Source organism: Melanostigma gelatinosum (assembly GCF_949748355.1).
Source record: "Melanostigma gelatinosum genome assembly, chromosome: 20".
NCBI classification, from domain to species: domain Eukaryota; kingdom Metazoa; phylum Chordata; class Actinopteri; order Perciformes; family Zoarcidae; genus Melanostigma; species Melanostigma gelatinosum.
The window spans coordinates 16,437,263-16,457,536 of NC_136653.1; the positions used below are offsets into that span (position 1 = coordinate 16,437,263).

General features: G+C 43.8%; 1 protein-coding gene across 1 annotated transcript in view; it reads left to right on the plus strand.

The window, feature by feature from the left end:
• pou6f2 (POU class 6 homeobox 2) overlaps positions 1 to 20,274 on the plus strand; it is a gene marked incomplete at its 3' end in the record, with an annotated part of 64,380 nt that overhangs the window by 20,591 nt on the left and 23,515 nt on the right. Inside the window, exons 4-5 of the mRNA XM_079291605.1 lie at positions 3,663 to 3,882; positions 17,650 to 17,963. Of these exons, the coding sequence (XP_079147731.1) occupies positions 3,663 to 3,882; positions 17,650 to 17,963 (534 nt within the window). The remainder of the gene's footprint in view (positions 1 to 3,662; positions 3,883 to 17,649; positions 17,964 to 20,274) is intronic.

Here is a 20,274-nt window from a genome sequence, read left to right on the forward strand (position 1 = left end):
TCTGTTAATTGAGTTATATTTACTCACGGCTATAATGAGAATAAGATTAAGGCGTTTGTCAGTTGCAGTAATCAACTTTAAATTCTGAATGCTAAACGGTGAATCATTTTCAGCTACGATGTGAAAGGTATGTTGTCATCACACATCAAAAGTAATTGACTCGTGGCACTAATGAGCTGACGATACAGGCCTTGTCAAAACAAGCAGGGAGGCACAGAGCGTGAGCCTGCAGCCCCGTTAATAGCTCAATCTGGCTTTGTCCTATCTGATTGGATTCATTGGCCTGGTGGCTCTGTGATGTTTAATGAACATCTATCTCATTAGTGTTGCTCAATGTCACCGCTCAACACACAAGCGTCCGGTTCCCTCCACCCTCTTTAATAAGGCCATTCTCCCTGCTCTGTGTTACTCAATGCCAGTCAGTCCTCATCAGGAGAAACAAAAGAGGAAACATGAGCGAAGGAGAGTGGTTTTGTTGGGCAGGTTTGTAGGGTGAGAAATCCCCAGTGAAAGAGTCAATCTGCTGCAAGTGGGAATGAAGAATGAGCTTAATTAAAAGCAGTTTTTTTGATTACAGACACCCTCGCCGGTCCAAGCCACTGTCTTTGTAATAGATAAGAAATAAACACAAAAGGAAGGCATCTCGAGCAGGAAGCAGTTACAGCCTGAGCCTCAGCAGGCGGCTCTCAACCGTCACCATCTAATATATTAATGCTGTCAGTACAGTCTCTGTGAAGCTAACGCTTTTCAGAAACAAAGGCGCTCCGCATGCCATACCCAATTCTCTTGTTCCAGGATCAATATGTTTTGATAGATTCTCGCTCCAGAGCCGGATATTGTTCGAACAACCATTATCCGATGGTAGTTTACCCAACATGAATCCGCCTTCCTTCTGTTTCCCACTCGCAGTTAGGATGACAAAAGTCTGCTATCTGGGTGATTCTGGGCAATTTCTCAGTGCCAGAGCTGCCAAGCAGATAGAAGGGCCTATTCTCCTCTGATGGGCAGAGAGGCTGGGTACCACATCCAGTCCTCAGTGGGACTGCTTCCCCATCCAGAGCCCAACACACACCCAGTGTGTGCGTCCGTGTGGCCCCTAGGAGACCACTTCTCAACACTCAGCCGTCAGCCTGCCAAGCACTGTACAACAGCACCTATGGAGAGTGAGAGTATCGGGCGAAAAGCCAGACGGTGAACTGCTGTTGGTAATCTAGATGAGAGGTGCTGGGGATTCTCGTAGTAATATATACAGTGTTCTCACCTCAAATGAAGATCATAATCAGTCTTAAAGTGGCACAACATAAACACTAAGAGCTTTTCCATGCTTTAAAAATATTCTCCAAAGTTACTGTCTCTCTGCAGCGGCCTGTTTCTCCAAAGCTGCCTGTAATGATAAATAAGTCAGGGCTACATCTGATAATTGCAGACTTGTCTTTTAATGTTATTCTCTTCTATGTGAGGCTGTCTTTGCTGTCAAGCCTGGCAGTCGCATTTTGTTTGACTCGGAGATGAATGTTCAAAGACTGCCTTTGATTATATGTTCGATTCAAGATTAAATTTAGTCTAAAACGCAAGATTAAACATATGTCACTTGCAGCTAACCAACGGGTTGACTTTCTTATCGTCCTTTGAGTATTCTTTGGGATTATCAATTCATTTTTTAAAGTTAATGGCAAATGTCATTTTGAATGCTCTCAGAAGCGTCAGATATTGTCATTTGTTATGTGCTGGTGTTGGATATCAAAGCAAATGTAGAGAAAGAGGAATCCTATGTGGTGTGCATGATTACTCCTGCCAGCAACAATCACCTCTCCATGCTTTGTGTTATTCTTTGAACAGCTTAGAAACACAAACAGCTATTCATTTGTCTCTCAGTGCAGATATTTCGCTCTGAGATCTCTGTGCGTTCTGGCTTCAAACCCACACGACCTCGTACCTCTAAAAAAAAAAAAAAAAACGTGATTGCATGTATGTCGGAGTGGGTGCAGGCGTTCCGCACCATGCAGGGTTATCACAGTGACACGCCTGTCACCTAGGAGCACCAGATTTGGGAGTACGGTGGGCTCTTCGCACCAGTCAGCCCGCTCTGCCTCCCGTGCATGCTGCAGACACGCCACGCAAACCAGAAGCAGATAGCTGACAATTGGAGTTAAAGGCTTGAGAACTTAAGTCACAGTGGAGGAGTCAACACAGTGCAGCCAGGCTCACCTGGCAACGTCTAAAAAGCTGCTTTACTGTGGACACAACGCAAGCTGACAGTGTATTATTTTATTCCAAACAATTCAATTCAACGCTTAAACAGTAATTTTGTTGGATTTTGCAGCATCCTCAGCATCTCCTGTCTCGTACCTCCAATGGAAATTCAGTTTGACATGCTCAAAGGCTGACATAATATGAAAAAAAGGTTTTATCCGAATGAACACAATTTACGATGTCATTCCCTGTGTGTTCATGGAGATTTCCGCCTCGGTACAAACATTACCACTTCTGGCTCAAAGCTCTCGATGAAAAATGTGTTGGTGTATTACCAAACCGACTTCCACTGGAAAATACATTTGAAGAGATCTTCTACTGTGCGAAATATCTCGGAGCGATACTTCTGATATCTTTTCCTCCATGGGTACGACTGCACCGAATCCACTTGAACTAATGTGAATGAATGGATACATGAAGATCTGAGAGTGATGTGTTGTATCCCTCATCAAAAGGGTAAAGCACTGCTACGTTAGAAGACTGCACCGTTGAGGGCACCGTATTTCAGGCGCATTTCTGTGGTACCAGGGATTTGTTCAATGGGAGGAAACATAAATCACTCTGCATCTCTGTGAAACACAAATTCTCAGCTCTTTCACAAAGATTGGATTTCATCTGTGCCTGTACCAACAGCAGTGTGTTTTGACTGTCAGTCTGTGACACAGCAAAGCACAGAAATCATCGGCAAAACAACCGCATTCATCAAAACACATTGATGAGTGACACAGTCACTTTGGTGGCATCTGATTTTCTGCCTTACTTGACTCAATTATGCATCCCAGAATATAAAAAAGTGTATGTATATATGTATATATATATATATATGTGTATATATATATATATATATATATATATATATATATATATATATGTATATGTATATATATATGTATATGTATATATATATATATGTATATGTATATATATATATATATATATGTATATATATATATATATATATATACATATATATGTATATATATATATATATATATATATATATATTCATCAATCAAATGTGATGCCCTCACTCCGTGTTTTTCTACTGTAAAACAATTATTCTGCAGCTCTCGCAAGTAATGCTGGCAGATAATTCATTGTTATCATTTATCAGCTACAGAGGAATTTTATCACGTTTGTCCTACAAAATGGTAAATTAAGGATTTTGAACAAAAATCAGCTGTGGACGTTATTTACACAGTTTGGTTTCATATAGCAGTGGAACACTGATTATTTATTCTGAGTATTTCCATGTGTCCCAGTTAGCTACGAGATGGATTTAAATCAAACTCCTTAATATAGTAGTGACAGTAATAGTGAAAGTGATTGGATAGCTATAATGGCCGTCCTTCACTCTGTGATTATGTATTGTTCTATAATGCATGTGTTGTTGTGTGTGTCTGCTGCAGTCCCTCCTGGTGGCCCAGCAGCTGGCCAACGCAGTGGGCGGCGTGATGTCTGGGGCGGCGTCAGGTATGAACCAACCCATCCTCATCCCCTTCAACGCAGGCGGACACCTGGGCGGCCAGCAGGGCCTCGTTCTCTCCCTGCCCACCGCCAACCTCCAGAGCCTGGTGGCTGCTGCTGCTGCAGGGGGCATCATGACGCTCCCTCTCCAGAACCTGCAAGGTAAGAAAGAGGGCAGTGTCGACAAGCAGCGACTCGTTCTTATGACAAAAACAGGGTCAACGTGACATCCCCGGAAGAAAGTAGAAAGTACAATTAGTAATAAATACAACAAATAATGATCCCACAGCAGCTTGCCATACATCCGCTGTATGACATAGACAGGTTTTTTGTTTTTTCTTCAATAAAAATGTTTTACAAAGCTCTTCACCAGGTAAGAATCCTTCAGGGGTTTGTATCCCAAAAAGCCGCTATCCTCAACTTTCCCGAAGGAACAACCGTATTAATTACAGGTCAACGTTTTGCAGCGCGGCGCAAAAGCACTTTATGCCTCTTTCCTGTACATAAGAGTGCACTGTACTTCACTTTCTTATCTTTTTTTCCACCTCATCTGTCCATCCACATGGCTGTACTTATCCTTGCCTTTTAAACTTTAATGCCCAAGTGTTCTCTTTTGATCATAGTTGTAAATGGTTTTCATTTTAATGTTTAAAACATTGTCTCTTTTACACCATTAGATTGAGGGATGGATGGGGAAACCATCAGTCATAAATCTTGGATGAGAGAGCTGCACTAATGTAAAAAGATGCCAGGCTACATGTAAAGCAGTGTGTTTTTGGGACGGAGATTACAATAATGCCAGTGCAGCACAAAGTGCAGGGAAAGCTCCCCTCATGTGGGGAAATGGATGGACAGATGCCCTGAGTGAGGAAATGTGGAGGGAGAAGCCTAATGGACACAAACATGCATAAATAACAGCAGCCATCGCTGTGGCCAGAGCTTTTAATAAACCCGCATCTATCCAGCGAGACCTCCAATGTATCCATCAGCAGTGGACGATAATGGGCCCAGCAGGCCCGTCTGACTCACACTTCAACAGATCTTCCTCCCGGTGCACGAGGAACAACCCAGAGGCTTCAGTGATCTGATGAACTGATCGACGAACACATTGTCAGGGTGTCAGAACGCCAAAACAAACACCTCTCAGTCATCCTTATTGTCCACTGGCAAACAAACCAACAGACAGCCCGGGAATCCAATGTCCTGATAAAATTCCCCATCCATGAGCGATAGCAAATGCAAAAAAAAAGAAAAAACTGTTGAGAAATGCCTCTGTGGCAGATCTTTTTTTAAGCGTGTGGACTGACAGACTGTTCGCACGTCCTCTTATCTAAAGGGGATGCATCGAAGGGACCTCCATGGAGAGAAAGTGACACAAGTCACGAGTGAAGCTAAATGTCTTGACTGTGTCTGAGCCCCTCTGGCCACGCGACGCTCCTCCACTCTGCCCTGTCTGAGCTCATCACAGCTCCGCTGAATGAGGCCTGCTGGCACAGCACCTCTGTCAGACAACTGCAACTCTGGCCTCTGCCCCCGCATCCCCCCCCCCCCCCCCTCGCTTCCCCTCCCCTCCGGGGTCTCCAGGCCTGATTAATCACACACATAATACAGCGGCGCACTGTCGCCAGGGAGCAATCGGGCTCATTTCACGACCTCGGGAGCAAGTGTGCTTTACAGCGCTCACGCTGTTAGCTAATTAGCGTCAGATCAGACACAAGACAACTGTGAGGCACAATAATGAGATTCCAGGAGGATCCCAGCCAATGGCTGTATTTAAATGTAATGAGGCAGCTAATGACCAACTAATAAGGCTGTTTGTCTGGGGCAATGGGCGGCTGAGGGTGGAGGAATTGAATTCTTTACATGAGAGCCGGCATGCTTGTATAGTCATAGTCTTTATGAGAATGTAATGTGTAATAATTATATTAGAATATTTTTAGTCAGTGCAGTTTGTTCATTTTGTACATTTTCATATTCTGTTTCAATGAAAAGATCAAATCAGATGAACTAACAACAGCATCTTTGATCACACGTTTGATCGCACTAATCAAAGCTCTGTAAGCATCGTGTTGAAAGAGGGGACCGGCTGCACCGCTGTGAGCTTTAGGAGGGCAGCTCCCTCCGACTGTGATGAATAACTATCACTGTAATGGGGTTGCTATAAATTTGGAGCAGTAGCTTAAATAAAACTGAGCAGCGTCTTGTGGCAGACTCAGTAAACACAGGCACCAGTGTAACTGGTTATTTGTCAGAGTGATTTATGCCTGCAAACATGCAGTAAAAACAAATTCCCAATGAAACTAAACAAGGGAGAAAGTTATCTTTTGTTACAGAGTGCACACAATTCTCGCTGACTTCACAGAGGAAAAAACTAGGTTGGGTCATGCTAGAGGTCTGCAAATGTGCCGGCTCATATGAATAAAAAAAACATACGTGATTTTCACAATTTCAAACATAAGTATGTACGGCTGATGCAGACAGAACACGTACAGATCGTTTGATATGATGCTAACTTTCTGATGCGTTTTTCATAGGCTTTTATTTCACATGATTTTATAACGAGCAAAACATGATTACCACACTTGTAAAACTAGTTGTGTCAAAGCACTGTACCGTGTAATGCCCAATGGGAGGAAGCAGAACAAAGTCTCATCTGTCTACTCTTCTTCTCTAAGACTCACTCAAAGGTAATGCAAGAAGCTACCGCTAGTTTACTGGCGCTCTTTCATATTAATAAGCAGATCCCATCTTATTTGCCAGGCAGCGCACCACATCAGAGAGCCGAGCTCTAATGGTGAGGTGAGAGCATTGTTCCTCTGTACTCGTCCGCAGGAAACACAAAACAGCACTCAGGCTTCCTGATAAAGGTCGGCATCCCACTTACCTGCAGTAATGAGACCCGGTGTCAGTGCCAATCAAAGGCTTGTCTGCCGTTCTGATGGAAATGTTCAGCGGTGTCGTTCGCAGGTTGCGAGTGTTGGTGCGATACAAATTAGGGAAATCACTCTGCTCATTACACCACCAAAGGGTGGGCTCCTCGGGGGGGGGGGGGGGCGAGCCAAATGTTTCCACACTAGTAAGACATGTCAGACTGCATCGCTTCTGCCTCAGCTGGCTGCTGCTCCTTTGAGAGGTTAGATCACCGGGCCGGGCCACTGACTTAACCCCTGTCTGCTGTGGCTATGCCTCTGTGTCCCTTTACCCATTACATTATCGGAACTAGAGGATTTCAAACATCATTTTTGGGGTTTCTTACAGCCACACTAGTTGCTCGTTGTGCGTGTTTTTTGTTTTTTTTCTCATGTGTGAATTTGTCGAATCATTTCGGGATGACAAAAGAAATAAGCCATTGTTTGTGTGCCCGTTCAGCCAACAGAGGAGTGCATTAAGAGGACTCGGAGCAAGCGGTCCACATTTCCTCACATCAACACCGGCCATTTTAACACAAGAGAGGCCAAACCCATCCCTCCTCCCTTATCGCTGTTTAATTTGAGGCGTTCTCCGGCAGTATGTATTCCACGTCGTCCTTTAATGATTTAACTTTGCTGTGGTTGTACGATGACTCGCAGGGGAGAGAGCTGCATTAAATAAATAACAGTGATAAAATGTAGACCTCATACATTTCAAAGCTAATGCAACTAGCGGTGCAATAGGAGCAGCTGCACACAGTCCTGGAGCGGTAATTTGATTGATTTGTTGTGACAGCAGCCAAATAATTGAGAGTGAGAGGTGCTGCTGGAGATGAAGCGCAGACAGAGGCAGGTTCGCCAGGCAGTACCAGCAGATATGGCACCCGGGTTCTCATCTCCGCCATTGATATCTGCCAGTGGTTTTATTGTTTGTCTTCAATAAGCAGCTTGGAAACGTGCGGGGTTACTGCTTTTGTGACAGTTTGGCGACGGAGAAAAAAAATCACCAATCAAAATGTACAGGGCAGCGTTGAGAGGGTTAGAATCAAACACACAAATGTACACTCAGGCTGAAGCGCAGGTTTACTGTCCCTGCACGTATGAACACACAGACACTCCCACGGGACTCATGATTTACACTCTGATGTCTTTTTTTGAAGCGGAGATGTAAGTAAATTTCCCCCCCGGGTGTTTCACTTGTTGCAGACATGCTAATGATTTGTTCTGAATTCAACTTAGATATATTTCATAATTGCTAAAAAACAAAACAGTACAAATGATGCACAGTGTATTTGAATATACAGGAATATTATTTTAAGCCATGTATCCCGAGATGTTTTTCTGTTTTCTGTCTGGAGAAACACAGTCGTGCTGTTTGTCTTAACCTTCTGGCTCTTGACTCGTGTTTTGTTTCCGTGGATGGTGGAAGTGTCACTCTGGCTCAGCCATGCCACAGGACAGCACACTGCCAGAGCCTGAAATAGAAAGAGAGAAAGAGAAGAGGGGGGGGGGGGGGGAGGATGATTCTTTATGGTGGTGTGGAGGAGGACAATAATATTGTTAATCAGATGTGTCTGCTCCTCCACAGCAAACCCTGACATCTGCCCTCACTGGTAAACACTGAGGGAGGCTTTTTGCAAACCTCCTGCCATAAACACACAAGACAGTCCCTCTACATTACACAGTGTGTCTGTCTGCACTGTGTTTACAGTTTATTAGGAGAGAATAGGTTTTGAATGCCAACATGACAAATTAGCTTCCAATGACATGAATAATTAGGAAGTTGCAGAATTATTCAATTTTAATCCAGCCGTTTTCTACTCCCTTAGCTCCTGTGTTTTAACAGGTAATTCATTTTTTAAATGTGAAACATGCATACTGTTGTGTCTGTCTAAATTAACAGTGAAAAATATGACTAAATTTCAATTATCTGAACTTCTGCACACTGATTCCATCAATAAATATTCATGTACGATTGTTGCATGTAACAATTATGTGCCCAATCAATGGTGTTCATCTTTTCATCATGATAATAATCAGCATTTTGTTCCTGGTGAGTAGACTAGTCGATCTCAAGGTTTAAATAAATGAGGGCGTAGTGAATCTGAAAACAAATTACAGCACATAATGTGGCTTGTTTTCATCATATTTCAGCATTTCAGCTTCCAGTAAATGCCTTGACCACTTGACCCCGGGGTTGTTTTGTAGGAATTACATCTCACTTCTTTCCTCCGTTTTCCGGCCAGATTGTTTCCGAAAGATTTGCTAAAGGTCTGCCATATTGCTGAGGCGCAATCCAGTGGCTTTCAGCAACAATCTGAAGTCAAGCATTTTAAATGAAAATTGATTTGTGATTTACATGGTCAGTGAGGGGAAAATGAACTTATGAAATGTTGTAAATGAAATATTAGACAAGGTGCAGTGGGAGAGAGCAGACAGAGATGGTAATCTTGTGGAACTGAAATTCCCGCCTGGCAGAACTGGGTGACATTTTGCATTTATCTGTGTTCTGCATGAGTTGTAATGTTAATGGTAATTTTATGGGACTGAACCGGAATGAAAATGGTGTTATCACCGATTCCTTCAAATGTGGAATTGTGTAAAGTAGCACAGCTGCATCCTTTATTTCCCATTCGCCAGTAATGTGAGTTATTGCATGATCTGTTCTCTAAGGTTTTTATCGGTGTTTCTACTCCGAGCGGCTAAATCACACACCTCTGCCACAGGATGGAATACACACACTGCTGTATTAGTAGAAATGCCACATTTACTTGTGAATGTTTCTCACATTTTACAGTCGGCCTTTGCTTTTGTTAAAGCTTTCCTGTGAATCTGTGTACTTTGCGTTCAGGAATGTCCTGATATAAATAATTCACCTGAGTAATGATTCATCGTGAAAACCTGCTTAATGCTACTATATGTACAGCTTCATTACGATATACTGTATCTGCACTTTTAATACAACTATAGATGACATTATAATTTAAACTAGCATCTTATCAATATGGATCTGTCATGGACTTAATAATACAAGCAAATCAATGTAGCATTACGCTCTAATCAATACTACTTACACTCAGCCCAGATGTTCTAATTTTAATCGATACCTTGTGCAGTGAATGTTTCCTTTTTCCACTCCGGCCGTGCACAGCTTGTATGGATTTTCATCGAGCTCGCTCCTCCGTGTTTGAAAGAGAACAGAACCGAAGAAGTGAGAAGAACAAACGAAGCGGTGCGGCTGCAGCAGCAGAGTCTGGGAGCCGGCCAGGATCACACAGAGGTCATTTCTAAAACACGGCTCTCCGGTTCCCCGTCTGTGAAACCAAAGAGTCTGTGGTGACATTTGTCAGCAGATGGTATGGAACCAAACCCCTCACCAGCGGGGACGCCTTAGCCTCTGCTAAAAGCTATCTGTGGTTACTAATTGCTGACCAGGGCCTAATTACCTTAATTAATGTCTGAGGTATCTGGGGGCCAGATTTGTGGGGCTTTTATCAGTATCAGTGCAGCTTAAAAGGTCCCGTAGGAGGCCTGAGGAGTGTGTTAGGTCCCGTGGGTGCTATTTCTGGACTAACTGCAGACACATCAGATGGATCCTGCGGCATCAGTACAGGACGGCATGTTTGGGGAGAGAGAGATATCCTTTACTCTCGGATCATAAGTAAAACTCACTATCTCCAGCTAGGGAGGAAAGGCATTCTCCTGCCTTTCTTTCGAAACATATTTCCTCCATTTTTCCTCTCGTACACACGAGCCCGTGTCCTGAATTACACTGCCGTAATTCACAATGACAAAGTAGACTTAGCACCTTTTTCCACAGACCGTGGGGGGTTTTGTTCAGTGAGCTCTCACTGTGAAATTAGCCCCGGTACTTTCATTTTCCCAGCTGCGGTGAAATGGTTAAAAGACACAGATCAGCCAGTATGAAAATGGAACTGATTCAACAAAATCTGCTGCTTCCCCTTGCTTGCTCGTCACCCATCCAGAAAAAAAAGAGAAACCCTCCCCCCTATTCTCCCATTTCCCCCCTTTTCTTCCCTACTATCCCATCCTCAGCCCCTCCCCCCAACCCCGTCAGGCACCTTGTCCGCATCTGAAGAAGGCTTGTAAGTTTCGGGTGCATACATTTCTTTTGATGATATATTGTCCCGGTGCGGAATTTCATTTACTGCCGCTGCCCTTTGCTGAACCTGTTGCCAGTCAGTGAGCACGATAAGCGGATAAGTAGCATGCTACTTCATTCATCATACATCGTTCTGGGCTCTCAAATATCTCATATACGATTCAGGAAGAAACTACTAAACCGGCACAAAGGATCCCTCCAGGATCAGCTGAGGTTCCATTAAATGCTGTGTACAACATAGAGCACAGTGGGTACTTGTTATCAAATGCGCATTTTCAGTGTATCTACAAAATATCAGCCTTCATTCCGTGATGTACACATTGTTTATGTAGCACGGGGGAAGAATGTATCTCAAGTGCAGTGCTCATGTTGTACATAATTCCATTCGCATTGCATTTTGAATGCATGCATTCTGAAATCAGTTTTTTCCCTCAATCATAGCGGCTGCCCTGTGTTGTATTAAACAGCATTAATAATCACAAGAGGCTCAGTGTCACTCTGAAGTCTCCACATCACGAAGGCAGACAGTGTTGTGCTGCTGGGCATGTTGTGCTGTGTGAAAGTGCTTACACGCTCCCTGAGACAACCAAAGGGAATAATTAAAGACAGAAGATGGAGGCAGAAGAATGGAAAGCAAACCCCGTTGTTTGGGGTTATTTCATCCCACTGAATTTCTTTTTCTCACTTTCTTTCGCTCTCTTCTCACATTCCTCCCCAAATGCACTGTGGGTATGTGGTACGCTATCAAAAGCATATGTAAGCGAAGCAGCGCAGAACAAAATCCCTATGATGTCCTCCTCATACCCACATTGTCTTTTGATTATTCTACAATCATTGTGTATCTGTGTAAGTTGGAAAGGAAGGGAAGGCTTAATAACCCCATAATATACAATACTGTAGCTGCTCCGAAACCACAACGCAAGATGTATTTTAGACGATTTGAAAACAAGCTGGCTCGTTCCTTATTTGTTCTCTTCTCGCTAATGGCGTAATTTCTTCAAGCCCTCAAAAATCCAAGTTGTTACCAAAATAATCCACAATGATATTCAAATGTCGGGTGTAACTAGACTATTAGAGCAACTCCACTCCATTTCTAGAGTAAATGTAGCCCCTCAATCTCTCTCAGCTTTTACTGTCAGTCAGAGAGCACTCAGTCATCTCCGTGCATCGGGCCCGCAATATTGATTTTTCCACCCACTGAAACAGCCGCATGAACATAAATTTTGCCTGAGGCTTTTACTTGCGGCCTCCGCTTTGGTCTGACGACACATGGTGGGACCGTGAACACGCTGTAATAACACAGTCTGTGCCGCCAGGCAGACAGACTCTTTGTTTTTTAAAGAGGGGGGTGGAGGTAGGCGGGGGTCCGGCATCTTCTGGACCCCTGACTGGGAACCACAGTATTACAAACCACATATCGGACAGTGGACCAACTAATTTCACTGATAAACAAACCTTCACGCAGAGAGAGTTCAACTAATTTGTGAAATGAATTAATATATTCTTTAGTTGGAAAGAAAACATGCACTCTTTCAGCCTCATTAGCACACAGTTTGATTGCACAGATCCGTATGAAAAAGCTTCTATATTATTCTATCTCAGGAAAGGAAATCGTGAAATTAAACTAGACCTTACTTTGTCTGGGACCCCCTGGAACTCTCTCAGGGGCCCCTAGAGGTCCCTGGACCACACTTTGGAAATCAATAACCTCGCGTAAGCAATACAGCAAAGGGCAACGTTACCAAGCACACGGGGATTTTCTTGTATGTGTAACATCTCCATGGAGAGGATTTGATTCTTTGAAATGTTTCCCCCAGAGTGAGAATTCTACAACACAGCTTGATATTGCCTTGCATCACAAAGTGAAAGCATTATCTCCGGATCCCTACAAGCGATGTGGTTTACTCTCTAAAATCCTGTGGCTCCGCGACTCCACTCAAATCTTAACTGCCTATTTTATTATTTTTTTGTGTAGTCGCTGAGTTCCCCTGCAGCAGCACTGAAACGGAGATATTGCCTGCTGTGGCTCTGAGTAATGTTTTTATTCAGCAGTTCACGAGTTCCTTTTAAAGTTTCATTTTCTCCGTGTTTATTCCAGCCATCGCCAAGGCAGGAATCTATTTTCCATTTCTTTAACCTGATTACCAATTGTTTGGACTCGCTGGTAAAAGGGACGTAACACAAATTTGTGCTCCAATTCTATTTTAACTCCACTGCATTTATCTGGACGCTATAGTTTACAAATTAAGATTGTACAAACACAACATATAAAAGCCAACAAAACAACGCTAACATGCATTGTTAACAATGAAACAGCAGCATACACAATGGTACAAAACAGTGAAATGCTACTTACACATTAATGCATCAGTAATAGAAAGACACTGTAACACATACAGCAATAATATAACACTCACATGTGCCGTCTTTTTGCATTCAAAGTACTTTTAATATTTTAAGTGCATTTTGCAAAAATTGCTTTGGTACTTCAGTGATTTTTTGTTGTTGTTGCAGTACTGCTACTTTTTCTTTAATTAATAATTCCGGACAGATTTCTTGAGTCGTGTAAAAGTTCATAGGTTAAATCAATTATTGTGAAGAAAACGTAATCGATCACTCGTGAAAATAAAGAATGTTTTGTCGCATGGACGAGTGTTATCAATGTGACCAACGTAGATAAAAGTTCACAGTGAAGTAAAGAAACGAGTGCAGACGCAGTGACGTTATCCACTTCATCAGGGAGCGAGTGCTCCGCTCTAATCCGCAGAGTAAAAATGACCTTCCTTTGACCACATTCGTAATTACCAGATCTCATAGAGGCTAAATCTCCTTACCTCCAGTGGAGTAATTATCAGTGTGACTCTCTGAAAAGGCAATTGAGTTTATGGACTATAGCGGAACGTGAGGCAGAGCAGTAATGGGGAGCTTGTTTGTCCCCTCTCACCTCTCTTGTTAGAGAACGACAGCTGTGTTTAGACTCGAGCAGTTCCTAAAAACACAGGGCGGGTCACATTGGACAATTTCATTAACTTTTGAGAGGTTCATCTGCAGCGTCTGATTGGCTCTTAATATACAGCACGACTAAGTGATACCAAAGACATTCAGGCGCTACAACAGCAGGTAGACGCACGTGTTCCAACACCAATGATATCTTCAAGAAAGGCATTCAGTGCACACACACTGATCTGACATGAAGACGACTAGATTTGATTCATCCTCGTGAACTCAATACATTCTTTACCGAGGTTTGTACAGTCGCTTTCCCTTTATGAGAGAAGAAACTTGAATTCCTGCAGCATGTTAATCACTTCTGCCTTCGTCTGGCCGTGCTTTCTTCTGTGCGGCGCACACACAGTTTGGTCCTTTTGTGTGGACACGTTGACTGAAGTCACGCTTCCTGTTGGCCTTGGCTGGGCCTTTTCTAAGGGCTATAATATGATGGGCACCTATTCCGATAAGCCTTCTATAGCCAGCCTAAACGCATCAATAGATATCTCTTTTTACAGCAGCTGCTTAGTTTGAGGTGAAACACGTATATGTTATGTAGTGTGTGTCTTTGCTACAAGTGCATCTTATGCCATTTTCATACATGCACATCACACACACTGTGCCTTTGTGGCAGTATTTCAGCATTCATGTCCAGCATGTTCCTCAAAGTTCACATGTTGGTTGAGATGTCAATGTGGCATATATGTAAAAAGTCTGGATCCTGCCTTGACTTCACCTGCACACAAACACACACACAAACACAAACACGATATATAAGATAACTGTTAGGGAATGGTTGTAAACCGAGGTGTTGTGCATTGAGAGGAAAACAAGGAGTCGAATCAGCCCCAGAGAGAAAAGTGCCGTAATAGAAGGGTTGGCGGGGACTACTGGGATAGCGCTGGTAATGAGAGAGCAGGCTGCCTCCCCACACCTTCACTCCTCAACCGCACAAGAAACAAAAATAGCATTTTGTCTGACGAATGAGGCGACTTTGACCTCTCCTTTCCACCTCTGACAATCAGTCTCGCTTCGTCCTTCAGAAGCTGGGACCAGGACAGTCAAAGATAACAGTTGATTTCTATTCTGGCACTGAAGCAAAAAAAAAAAAGAAAACAGCAAAAAGAAAGAGATGGCAGACAGTTTCTCAAAGCACTGAGGTTGGAGGCCGTAGACTTCTCAGTGCTGGTGTTGCATAGTCCCAAATGATTGTTTAAATGGTTAAATGGAGCACAAAATGCCACAGTTCAGCTTGTATCTGATCATTTAGCTGCATGACTCCCTTTTTATGATCTGGCTCATTCCTCATTGTAAACATTAACGCAGGCGAGTTGTGACAACAGTGAAAGTGGGACCCCTCGCTCTTACACCCCCCCCCCCCCCCCCCCCCCCCCCCTCGGGCGTGATGATCAAGTGGGAGCGCTGCTTGCATCGCAGTCGGGAGAACTAGTGAATATGAAACACAACAAAGAGACAGTGGGAGATATAATGAGCAGTGTAGGATCCCGGCACCCTTTTGCCCTCTCTCCATCACAAGTGAAGCTCCCGCTCTCATCCCCGGCCTTGTGTCTGCTGCAGGAAGGAGCGCAAACAATTAGCTGAGACAAGCCGTTTGGATTATGTGCTCAACCAAAGCAATCAGACAGCTGCGGTGAGAAGAATGAGCCTCACCATGCCAGTTGCCCAGTTAGAGGGGAAGGGAGGGTCAGTGGTCCTGACAATCTTAACAAGATGACAGAATTTATAAAGCACTGCTGTTAAAGAATATAGTACCTGCGGTGTAGCCCTTATAATAAGGCCACATGGGGCTTCTTCCATATTCCCTCTGTATTTGTTTTCTTTTGCCTCATATTTTTCGCTGTACCTCTTGTTCTTCGGCGTAATGGTTGGCGCTGCAGGAAATTCTTCAGTCGTCTTTGATCTTCGCCTGGTTGAGATAATTTTTTGACAGAAGTCTCATCTCACCCCTCCTTTCGTTTCTCCGTCTTTGTTCCCTTTTATTCCATCATTTTAAAGAAAAAGGGGGGGGGGGGGGGGGCTCAACATTTTGTCGTGGCGAAGTTGCAAAGGGAGCGAGCCGGTCCTGTCAGGGGCTCGCCGCTTGCTAGACAACTCGCCCCAACATTTCAAGTGAGAATTGGACTCTTGCCGTTTGCACAGGTGATATATAATTCATGATTGAGAGGGGGGGGGGGGGTGAGAGAGGTGTCAATGTGTCAAGAGGAAGAAGAAATATAAAAGTGTACTGTTTACTGGCCAAGAGACGCTGGCTTTCTTTTGCAGAGTGAGGAAAGAGGAGGATGATATGATGTTCATCAGATGTTCATATGCGCCTGTCCCGGAGTCGCAGTGACCACACTAATCAAAGACTTGTCTGTCCTGATGTTTTATTCATCATTTATGAGGCAACCATACGTAAATTATTTAAGTGCATCGATTCTGTATGTATACAAGCTCGCCTACGCCGCTGTTCACAATGTGCTCGACTGCATTATCAACAGATGTTATTCATTCCTTTGTGTTTCAAGACACTTTAATACTACATTGTGTTGTAGTCCGGGGTCTTTCAACGTATATCTACATATACATGTGTTTCATATATGGACACACACACACATGTATATATGTATGTATATATGTATGTATATATATATATATATATATATGTATGTATATATATATATATATATATATATATATATATATATATATATACACACATGGAGAAAATGGGTTTCATTAAAGTGGTTTAGAGAGAAAAATTGTTGCCTTTGTGCAATTATATCAGTTAGTCTGTGAAGTCCAGTCAGAGATCAACACACAGATCAGACTCTTGTCCTCTCCGAGCTCGTGTCCTCTTTCAATCCTGAGAAAATCCTGTTGTGATCTGTTTCTCTTCTCCTTTTGTTTTCTTTACAAAGCCGTAACATCACTGAGTCAAAGGCAACAGATTAACTGCGTGTAGGATCAATATATTCTAAAGTTTAAAGCCATCGGTATTTGTTTATCTCATTCCCTTTGCATTTACCGTGACCTATGAATCACTTTTTTGTGTCACTGTATACATTCATTGTTTTGTATAGAATATAGTTTCTTTTAAGGATTTTAAGGCCGTGCAGAGGTATAAAAACACTTTTCTATCCGTCATATCTGTGTGCTTTGTCCTCTATTCTATTGAAAGAGCTGTGACGGTCAGCTTAGCTGTTGTTTTTCAGCCCAATTCTCCACGTATAGTATTACGGTTGATACCTTTAGTAGACATTATTTGTTGTCGATCTTATATTTGAGGTGGATTCTGGATCCTTGGGAGTATTTGCATGCTGGTGTGGCTGCAGACTGGCTCGGCCTGAGTGCTAACCGTTTTTTAAGCAGCATAAAAATGTAGAAGCATTTAAATGTAGAAATTAAGTTCTAATGGCGCTCCATTATTGGATCCAATTAGATAATGGGTTTATTTCTGAAGTCCTCCAGTGAAGATGGATGTCTCTTTCTTTTGAGATTTTAAGCCATTAAACCAAAGATTCTGACATTCTCCAAGTGACAATGAAGACTTTTGGCTCCAGAGAGAGCAATTATATCAGTCAGGCTTGATAGCTTTGTCCTCCAACTATCTAAATTAAATTCACTGACTCTATTGTGCAGCCTAAAAACCCTGGAGGACCTTGTTGTGGCTCCATGCAATTTGCATCTATCTCTCACAGTTCATGCTGTACATCCCACACCTCCATGTGTCCAGTGTTTCTATCTGAGGTGTGGGCATATCCTTCAAATAATGAGGGCTCGCTGTTTATGTGCTGAAACGCATGTTGTCCGTCCCAATTTGATTTGCGTTTTGTTGCTCTCTATATGGAGAGTTCAGGTCTCCAGAACAAAGACCGATCAAACAACTCGCTGTTCTTTCATCAACAGCTACCTCATCACTGAGCTCCCAGCTCCAACACCTGCAGCAGCTCCAACAGATGCAGCACCACCACCAGCAGCAGCAACAACAACAACATCAGCAGCAGCAACACCATCACCAACAGACCCTCGCCCACACCCAGAACCAGCTGTCATCCCATCATCACATGACCCCGCCCAGCCAGCAGCAGACCTCTGTCCCGTCTCCGGGCTCTACCTGCTCCTCCACCTCCGGACAGACGCAGCTCTCCCCGCCGCACCGGCCCAACCAGTCGCCGGCCCGCAGCCTCCCTTCGCCCGTCACCCCACCCATGTCTTTGCCGGTGAGTCCACGAGCTTCACCAATCCTCCTTAGCCTAAGGTGTCAGTAGCAGCACTATTATCGACCGGTATCGAAGATTGGTGCTTCGCTTTTGCGTGATCTCAGCTCTCGCCATTGTACGCAGATACCCAGTCGCAGGGACACAATAAATATATCACAAGCAGCATACCCAGCTAATTAGTTACTACACATTCTATTTGTAATTTCTGTAATCCTCCACTTAAAGAAGTGACGAGCATAAGCAGCACGGTGCTCGATTCTCCATCAGCACTTGATCGTTATCAAGTGGCAGCGTTTGAATGGAGGCTGGCAGCTCTTCTGTCTGTGTGGAGCTCTTAGAATATGCATCTCGTTGCCGAAGCTTTGACGCATTTGAGGACATCGAGCCTCACAACCAGACAAGAAGCCCGACTCGGATCCTCCTTCGGCAGATTCAGGAGGGATCCTGAGGTTATCCAACCTTGGACTTTTCTGGCTGTAATCTCTCCCTTAATCTTCGCTGCTTTTCCTGCTCAACCTCCTTTTCAGTCACTTTGTCCGTCCGTCCATCTCTGCCCTTCTGTCCGTTTGGCTGTCACTGTGTGACGATAATAACCTATTTTATATCCCTGTGGTTTCATTTCTGGTGGAGACTGGCCAGGGTCGCCTTTCTGTCCCTGGTCACATTCATCAGCGTCAGACCCTTATTGGGTTGTGGTGCAACCTTCTTTATGGCCAGGATGAGTTGGGCTATTTGTTTCTCCCTTGCAGCCCTCTCCGGCCCTGTCACGGCCTAGTGAGACTCAGCAGGAAAAACAGCCTCTGGATTTAATGGGCTCCAAAGGCTAGCCGCTACATTGCACCAAACACACTGTCCAGTCTGACTGTGGACACAAGGGCTACTGACCAACATACAGATTCACACATTAAGCTTGCACCAGGCAACGCACAAAGACCTCGGATAACAGATACACTATAATCAGACCATCCTACTTATAAGTCTCTGATTTATGAGGAAAACAATACTTTGTTAGATTCCCTGGAATCTACACTCTCCCTCTCTGACTAACAAAGGCAGCCGGGTTGCTTTAGAACAGCTCCCTGCATCGATAAGGCTGAAACCCTTCGCGTTATACAGATTGTCTTCCTCCAAAAGAAGCAGTGAGGATGATTATGATGACTGAGGACAGACCTCCCTTGAGGGGGGCCAAAGGGGCCACATCAGGTATCATTAAGATATTGCCTCATCAAATAGGATTATGAAGTGTGTGTGTGTGTGTGTGTGAGAGAGGCAGAAAGGCCGTAAAAGGTTTAGTTTCTCTGGGTCAGTGCTGGTGTTGTCAAATAGTGTGTCGCCCAGCGCGGGGCTCGCCCAAGGGCAGGTCGCAGCCTCAGCACCCGCTCAAAGATGCAATAGGATTTAAACAGCAGCTGGGGTCAGTTATTGGATTTTCCGTCCAAGAATCACAGAAGTTTTTTTTTTAATTTGTGCCGACTCCCCGAGCAGAGAGCTTCTCACAAACGCACGTGAATTGTCGCCGTGATCCTCCTTTTGTTTGTTTAAAGTGAAAACGCAGGAGGGCATTTCTGGTATTTCCATGCTTCACCCTGAGGAGCCGGTCTGTGCGGTAAAGTCAAGTCATAATTACCATAATACAATCAGCATTACACAGATAACACCCAGCTATTTCCCACCGTCATTATTCAGACGTGCAGAATTACCCAGCCATTCAACTATTTGCTGGAAATACAGCACAGAGCTGCAGAGAGACAAACACTCATTATGTTCCAATTAATGTCCCATTGTAATTCTGGTCTCATGGGAGGTGCGTGATCTTCTTGGTAAACCCGTAGTGAGGGAATCCTGAGCATTCGTTACGTCCCCAGAGTTTTTAGTGTTTGCTGTTTTTAATTTGTGAAACAGAATTCATTAATTGGCTTATTAATATCCCGATTAGAATGCAAATCACACCACAACAGACTGTGTCCCCTTGATTCAATGGTCTGAACTCCGATTGCAGCAGCTAATTTGTTTAAACAGAGTCAGAATTTGCCTTTCTAGCCCAGCCCACTCCCTCTCTGCTCCCCAACAGAGTACAGTGAGATGCGGCCTGCGGCTGCCTGAAATAGCCACCACAGTGATGACAAATAGACGGGGGGAGATTATGAAATTTGCTTAAGTGTGTTAATGGGCTGATTGCGGGAGCCCGCTGGATTTTGCTGGAAGTTGATTGATTAGAGCTGCGGGTTTTCTCCACGCCCGGAGAGCTCGGGGATTTGACGGGGTAAAGGCGCTCGCCAAGTCTGTTACACCGGAATTGATCTTAATTAGA